This window comes from Abrus precatorius, unplaced genomic scaffold (assembly GCF_003935025.1).
Source record: "Abrus precatorius isolate BTA unplaced genomic scaffold, Abrus_2018 Scaffold3, whole genome shotgun sequence".
NCBI lineage: Eukaryota > Viridiplantae > Streptophyta > Magnoliopsida > Fabales > Fabaceae > Abrus > Abrus precatorius.
This window is the reverse complement of record NW_020874373.1, coordinates 14,583,191-14,591,342: the sequence shown is the minus strand read 5'-3', so window position 1 is coordinate 14,591,342 and position 8,152 is coordinate 14,583,191. Positions and strand designations below refer to the sequence as shown.

At 33.7% G+C, this 8,152-nt stretch overlaps 1 protein-coding gene across 6 annotated transcripts; it reads left to right on the top strand.

Moving 5' to 3' along the window:
* Window positions 1–306: 306 nt before the first annotated feature.
* On the top strand, window positions 307–7,769 carry LOC113861687 (diphthine--ammonia ligase). 6 transcript variants are annotated; one of them, XM_027494670.1, is made up of 13 exons: window positions 307–489; window positions 575–646; window positions 1,379–1,458; window positions 2,515–2,740; window positions 2,864–2,896; window positions 3,272–3,354; window positions 3,492–3,564; window positions 3,812–4,145; window positions 4,246–4,580; window positions 5,504–5,841; window positions 6,392–6,632; window positions 6,663–6,749; window positions 7,183–7,401. In XM_027494670.1, exons 1-13 carry the CDS (start codon window positions 412–414, stop codon window positions 7,399–7,401), a joined length of 2,199 nt encoding a protein of 732 aa, XP_027350471.1. In that variant the 5' UTR covers window positions 307–411. The 6 variants fall into 6 exon arrangements, with proteins under 6 accessions (XP_027350471.1, XP_027350474.1, XP_027350470.1 ...); XM_027494673.1 differs by having other exon boundaries at window positions 4,249–4,580; window positions 6,392–6,540; window positions 7,183–7,320; XM_027494669.1 differs by having other exon boundaries at window positions 4,249–4,580; window positions 6,392–6,749; window positions 7,183–7,769.
* Window positions 7,770–8,152: the final 383 nt, after the last annotated feature.

Here is an 8,152-nt window from a genome sequence, read left to right as displayed (position 1 = left end):
AGAATTTAAAAAAAGCAAAAAAGAATATTAATTTAAAAGTAATATTTACATAATTTTTATAATTTTAAATAAATTTTAGTCAATAATAAAATATGTATTATAAAAATATATTAAAAAAATATGTTGTTAATATTACTATTTATAAAAATAACTTAAATAACTTCTATTAACCTTTTTTAATAAATTTCTTTTTACAAAATATATAAATAAATTATTTTTTTTCTTACTTTAATAAATTTTGACGATGAAATTTATAACAAATTCTGTTATAAAAATAATTAGGCAGGCCAACGGCGACAACAGAAACGAAAACGCAACGTTTTGGTTGATGATTTTTTGTTTCTTGATCTAGGTGCAAGACCTAAACGCAGCAGCAACACTACTCAGTTGAGGTTGAAAGTGGTGAGGAAGATGAAAGTGGTAGCACTCGTTAGCGGCGGCAAAGACAGCTGCTATGCTATGATGAAGTCCATTCACTATGGTCACCAGGTTTCTTCTTTTTCGTTTTTATTTTTCCAGAATCAGTTTTCATTTTCATAGTAATTATTTACTTATTCTGACTGGTTTTGCATAGATTGTTGCATTGGCCAATTTGATGCCCGCTGATGATTCTGTAGACGAGCTCGATAGCTACATGTACCAAACTGTACGTCTCTTTTTCCATTTTCCTTTTATTTTTCAAGTTATTTTTTGATCAAATTTGAAAACGAAAATGGACTTCTTTATCAAATGCGTTTCATTACTGAAGAAACAATAAATTTCTGTAATAACAGAATATCAGTATTACTGTTGTTTTGTAGGTGCTGTTAGTGCTGTTTACTAATTAAAATTAGAGCTTTATTTTAGTAAAACATTTTCATTTAATGTTATTATAGATTATTGAGATAAAACTCTATTTTTTATTAGTAAACAACAAGTAAGCAACATTACATAAGTTTTGTCTATTACTGCTCTAGTGTTCTTAAAGTAACCAAGATGACTGTGATTAGAAATTTAAATATTTTTTTTTTGGTAACAAAAATTTCAAATTTCATCTGACACCTTGAAAGTGAAGCTGTTTGGAGCGAAATGAACTTTGGACCTGATGGAATTCCTTTCCCCTTTAAGGTAAAGGGTGAGTGAGATGGCTGGTTATGGTTATTGACTCTCCTTAAGTTTGAGTTGCAGCCAATTTGACTATCTTGCTCTTTGTTGACCATTTCTTCCTGATAAGCTTTTGTTATTTGGATTTTACTTTGGTAATTAAGAAATGAACTTAACTGTTAAAAGAGTTTGCATCTTAGACCTTACATCTCTGCTTATATTTAATTATTTACTGGATAGTGTTTTTTCATTCGTGTACGGAAATGAAAATGGGCTGCTCAATGTTTTTCCACAGGTTGGGCATCAAATTATCATCAGCTATGCTGAATGCATGGGACTGCCATTATTCAGAAGGCGAATACAAGGATCCTCAAGGCAAGCCTTCTAAACATTTTTTTTATACATAACCAATTAATTTATTTTAGAGAAATCAGTAGGTTAGGTTATTTAGTTAATTAAGGGAAATTACAATGTGATTAAACTCCTGTTTTAACATACCATAGTTATCAATCCCAAATAGCTGTGTGGAGTGGCTGACCGCAAAACTGCTATAGTGGGGTAAAATAGTACTAGTGGGATGGCTGCTATTCTGATGTTATGCACCATATACTAAATAATTTATACTACAAATACATAATTTCTCAAAAATAAAATAATACCCTAAGTGAAAGTAATATTCATAATTAATAATCAAAAGTCATAATTTGAAGCTCTAACATACATATAAAATAACAACTAACATCACGGAATCAAATAACTTTAAGCCTCTAAGAGTGAAAGAGAGGTGCACTGGGCAGAGAACAGAACTACAGAAGATGTAGAACAAATGTGTGTTAGTTGGAAAGTCAGAAATAATGCTAGAAATTATACCTGAGTTTGGATTTGCTGTAAACAAGATGTGATTGTTGCAAATAGTTATGCTGTTTCTCATGTTCATTCTTGTGACAGAAACAGAGTGAATGCTATGTCATGAACACTATGTTTCCAATGTTTTTTGTAATCCCAAAAATATTCCCTGAAAAAGAAGTTCAGCATTGCACTAGACAGGGTGAGAGGGGATTCCCCTCTGCCAACAATAGCAGCTGAAATGGCTGCAATTTTCCAGGATAGTGGCTGCAACTCCTGCTACATGAAAATGCCCAGCTACATATTTGGAATAGTGGCTGGAGGCCACTCTGCCGCTAAAGTCCATTATTAGCAATTATGTGACATACTCTACATAGATTATGAAATTCAAGCTAATTATTTTACCTAGTGGGTTCTAGATCATCTTCTTGAATGACTTCAACCCCCTCCCATCTGTTTTCTCAGAACTGTCTTGTGATGACTGTTGATTGATTAACCTTTGAAGCAATGACCTGTAACTAAAGTCATACCATCTTACTTCATTTAATGGTTGGTTTTAACCTTCAAATGATATTTACCTGACAGGCATCAGGAACTTGGTTACAAAGCAACTCAAGGTGATGAAGTTGAAGACCTGTTCATTTTGTTACGTGAAGTGAAAAGGCAGATACCCTCAGTTACTGCAGTGTCCTCTGGAGCCATTGCATCTGACTATCAGAGATTGCGGGTGGAAAGTGTTTGTTCAAGGTTAGGCCTTGTTTCTCTGGCATACTTATGGAAACAAGATCAATCATTGCTCCTCCAGGAAATGGTAAATAGTTTTGGACTATTGTCACCGTAATTGATAGCATGCATGTATGTGATTGTGTATTAGGATTTTAATTTTTTTTCTTCACTGTTCAGATAATTCTAACACCATTTTGGTCCTGAACAGATTTCAAATGGAATTGTAGCGGTAACAGTGAAGGTATAACTTTGCTTCTAATGTTTATTGCACTTTATGGTTTTTCTTTTTCACTTGTAAATGTGAGGGAATTCCTTTGCTCTTATTACTGGGTGGTTCTTATTATCCATGCAGAGAGATCTTACTATTGCTTTGATAATATTAAGCATCTTGTCTGATCACTTTACACCATTCATAGGTTCCATGATGCTAATTTAATGATTTCATGTAATCTTTAACTTGAGGGTTGCTTTGAATATATGGTGGTGAATCATACAATACATGTAGCCAACAAAGAAAGAGTTATACAAGTGAAAACATTTCCTTCTACCTTGGAATTATGTTTAAATTATTTTTGTATCTACTTGAATAATTGTTTGGCTTTATCTATGTTGCAAGGTAGCTGCCATGGGTTTGGATCCTTCAAAGCACTTGGGTAAAGAAATAGCCTTCTTAAATGCTTATTTGCATAAATTGAAAGAGTATGTCAAAATTTATTCGCCCTCCTTTTTCTTTGCGTAATAACTGTGTAAATTCTTCAAAGTTTAGAGTATCAAGGTTCTATGGTGTTTTCACAATTTCGTGTCACCCCATCCCTCGTTGTAACCCTTTTTTGCAGGTTATATGGAATCAATGTTTGTGGTGAAGGAGGGGAATATGAAACATTAACTCTTGATTGCCCACTCTTTATTGTAAGTTTGATACCACCACCATTGTTGCGATTAACTAATTTTTTAACCTTCTTTGGGTCTACCATTGATTAACTTTTTTTTACACTTTGGCTTGTCCACTGTACATTTTGATGGCAGTTTTGTGGGCCTACCAAATACCAATATTGAGAATTCAATCTTGTAAATTGATTACTTGTTTTGCTTCAACTTTATAATCAATATTTTCTTCCATTTTCTTCTGTTATCTGTAATTCATTAAATTTTTCAGAATGCTCGCATTGTGCTTGATGAATATCAAGTTGTGATGCACTCTTCTGATTCCATAGCTCCTGTTGGAATCATTCATCCATTGGCATTTCATTTGGAAAATAAGGCAGATGCTCAGTCTTTAAAATCACAAGACAAAATACATGAGATTTGTAAGCAGAAATTGGGATCTGTGTTTGAAGTGCAAGACAGTCTAGAAGGATGTGAAGCCACATGCAATCCTGTGGATTATAGCACTGATTCAACTGATGACATAGAACATAAATTTAACATCTCAAGAACAAATAACAAGAACACGTTCTCCATATGTTGCTGGTTGCCAGATTCATGCAATGGTCATAATCATTCTTACTTTTTATGCTTTATTTTTAAATGACTTGTGTTACTTCTTGCACATTATTTTGTTCTGACACTGTTTATCTTATTTCCTTAGAGCAGGTTTGCAGGAAGATTTGAAGATTGTTTTGGGGAAAATTGAATCACAGTTATTGGGCTTTGGTTTTGGCTGGGAGAATGTCCTCTATATTCACCTATACATTGATGACATGAATAAGTTCTCTGAGGCAAATGAAACATATGTGAAGTTTATAACACAGGAGAAGTGTCCATTTGGTGTCCCATCCCGTAGTACTGTTGAAATGCCTCTTGTAGAAATGGGTTTAAGCAGAGCATACATTGAAGTTCTGGTAGCAAAAAATAAAGATAAAAAGGTTTTGCATGTGCAGAGTATTTCCGGTTGGGCACCAAGTTGCATTGGGCCATACAGCCAGGTAAACTCCACTTATGTCAGCAACCAATTATTTATCATCAGAAATAACAAGTTTGCATTTGTTTTCGGTATCCTGTTTCATTATATCATTGCAAAAATTGGCCTGGGGTGCACAGAAAGCAGTTGAAGCATGAACGCTGCTTATTCTAGATTAAAGTGATTTAGGACTTTCACTTTTAGTATGTATAATATGATAAAATTTAAATAGGAATGCTTTATTCTTTGGAATGTTATTACTCGTTAGAGAATGGGGCATTCTGTTTCACTGAAATCAATGTGAAACATTCCAGTATTGGGCCAAGGGTATCCTTGACACACAGTTGTTTGCCTGCTTGTGGGAGTGAATGTATAATTGTAAAATAGTAAGTTATAGGAAATATTTCAATTCCTTATTATTGTTTGTATAAATGTGAAATACATTTATTCTTTTATGTATATAGCTAACAAGGATGCTGAGTGGTCTTGCTCAAGCAATTCATAGAACTTGTGTCTTATTTATATAAGTTTCTTCTTAAAATTTCTTTAGTGAAAAAATATTTATCTGGAATTCTTTTACCTAATTTTGGTTGATCTCTAAATATTTAGACTAATTCCTCAGGGTTGGTTTTTGCTATAATCTCTGCTTAATATTACAAGTTGTTTTGTGCACAAAATAAGTTAATCCAAGATCAAACAAATTTTTTGATTCCTTGAACTTCATTTCTATTTGCAATATGTTAGGGTTTCATGAGTTGAGTTGGGACTGATTTCTGGGTGCTCTTATGGTAATTATCTAATCGAATAATGCAAGTGCAGTTTGAGTTTAGTGTTTGCTTACCTCATACCCTATTACTGTCACTCATATATTTAACATATGGTACAATTATCACATTTCAAATATAATCTTGTGCCACATCTGTTCATTCTAATGCTTTTTGCTTTCAGGCAACCTTGCATGAGGGTATACTTCACATGGCTGGTCAATTGGGGCTTGACCCTCCAACGATGAATCTTTGCGAGGGAGGCCCCAGGGTTGAACTGGAACAAGCACTAAAAAACAGTGAAGCAGTGGCAAAATGCTTTAATTGTTCAATATCAACATCTGCAATTGTTTTTGTTATTTACTGTTCTAAACATATTTCATCATTGGAGAGACAAGATATTCAGGAGAAACAAGAAATAATCCTTAGGCAGATGAAGATCTGCCATTTACAGGAAAGAGACACGTACAAAGCATTAGATCCCTTGTTCCTTTATGTCCTTGTTCCTGATCTACCTAAAAGGTACTGTAGGGTATCCCATGACTATATGTTTATATTAGGTTTCATTATTATAGGGCTGTGAGGTTTTTTATCAGTTCACTTTCTCTACATAACTACAGATAAAACTGACCTGATGGGGAAATAAAAATGTAAAAGTAAATTGTCTGGATTGCATGACTTTTAATATGGTAAAAAGGGGTCAAGGAAGATCCTAAAAAACCTTAGATAAAGTTATTAAAAGTTTTTTTTATTAAGTTCAATAGCATCGTATGATTTATGTAGTTGACTTCACTTAGTGGGATAAGACTTGATAGTCGTTGTTAACTAGATTATCTTTTGAGAAATGCTATCATCACATTCTTTTGGACATACTTTTTAACACATTTATTGTGATTAGTCAAATTTTGACATTTTTTGAGAAGTGTTGTGAAAGAGTGTGTTTCTAGCATTTCTTTAACTTTTTTGGTCTTCCTATTTTTGTGGTTAGGATATGAGGGGTTGGAAGGGATTTTATATTATTATTATTATTGCTATTGTTTGTCACAAGCATATGCAATTTTTTACTTTCCAGAGCATCTGTAGAAGTAAAGCCTAGTCTTTATGTCGAGGATGGCACAGATGCAGCATATGAGACCATAGCAGAAAGATGCTGTTCAAAGACACCACCGTGTTATTGGGGTTTCAAACAGGAAAATTGGCACGATTCTTGCATTCAAAAATGTGTGATTTCTGGAAAGATATGTGCTGTTATACTGTCTATCACTTGTGAGCTGGTTGCAAGAATATGTTTCGATTCTCTGCCTGCTGATCATGTGAATAATGGTCTATTTTCTCTTACTAAGGCACATATGGAGAAGTTATCAAAGTTCTGCATTTTTCTTTTTGACAGAGTTATGACAGATAATGACTTTGCCTGGGAAGATATAATGGTTCGTATATTTCTTAAAATATCATACACCAGATTAATTTTATCCCGCCATTGCTAGAATTATATTTTAGTTGTGCATAACAAAACCCACTTCTTGTTTTCTATGCTATTTTCATCTGTAACTTGTGTTATGGATTGTCCAGTCCTGGCTTGCTTTCTTTATAGCTAACGTTTTATTTTCTAGATAATTAATGCATCTCCATGATCATCATGTCCATTTGCCCTAAAATGGTATCCATGCATTTTTTTGGGGTCTGTTTCCTCTTGGAAATTAGGGACAGTGGAGCATAGTGTAGGTGGTTACCAGCAACTATTATCTAACTTAAGATAAAAGAAAAGAATGTGATCAGATTTATTCCACTCCTCCTTTGTGTTCTGTATGAGCTTGATCATTCTCTTACAGTTTTTTCAAATTTCATTTTCATCTTATGCAGAATTTGAGGTTCTACGTCCCAGCACGGCATCAAATGTCGGTGGAGCTATTACAGCCTATTTTCAGCAATGCATTAATAGAATTTTCGGAGATGAGTCAGAAAAAAGTTATAAGTGGTGAGGAGCCAATCTTCAACATAGTTCCTGTCATCGGTGCTGGGAGGTCTGCTTCATCCATGGATGATGTAATAACCTGTGAATTGTTGGCTCGGAAATCCTGAGTTGTATGACATTACTCTCAAGTGACCGTGGGGTTCAAGGTGTGGTTCAGTTGCTGTGCAGTTTACCAACTGATCTACAAGTTTTGTTTTCAATTCAAAATGGATTAACTTTTCACAAAACCAAAACAACTACGGTTTTGCTGGAATAGCTTGGTGAATGGGATGAGATGGGATTTTTCTCTATATGTTGATCTTGCTCAATATGCGTTTAAATTTCAATTCATTTTATGAATCTGCATTTTTTAGCTTTATGGAAGGTTGTAAGAAGGAAGTGTAATTTTATCAAATCTAGGTAGTGCTTTAAACCCAGTTGTTTGTAATTTCCGTCCTTTTTTTGTTAATATTAAAATGATTAATGCTATTCATCCACCTTTTTTTCCTTACAATTCTGTAGACTTGATCCTTTTGGAAAAGCAACGGAAATGGGGTTAAAGGAGAAACAATTTTTCTTAAATAGGGTTGTTTCATAACAAATGTTGTGTCTAGGGTAGAGAATGTCATGTGCAAGTAGTGTTGGAAGATACGTGGCAGATACACAATTTATTTTTTTTTAAATTAAGTATCATCAAACTTGTAATCGACATTGTTATAAAGATTAATAAACATATTTTTAAAATATTGATCTACGACTGCAAATCAAATGCGTGTAGGTTTTCTAGTGTGTTAGACGGTTCAAATTTAACTTTAGTGTTAGTACTGCATTGGGTGACACAAGTATCGACATGTTTAGGATTGACACACGTCTGATTGG

What these genes read in the sequence shown, in the direction of transcription:
- LOC113861687 (XM_027494669.1), top strand. Translation starts at nt 412, where the DNA reads ATGAAAGTGGTAGCACTCGTTAGCGGCGGCAAAGACAGCTGCTATGCT. An exon ending in CGAATACAAGGATCCTCAAG is followed by an intron (nt 1,459 to 2,514) that starts GCAAGCCTTCTA and finishes TTTACCTGACAG; the next exon opens with GCATCAGGAACTTGGTTACA. An exon ending in CATTGCTCCTCCAGGAAATG is followed by an intron (nt 2,741 to 2,863) that starts GTAAATAGTTTT and finishes GGTCCTGAACAG; the next exon opens with ATTTCAAATGGAATTGTAGC.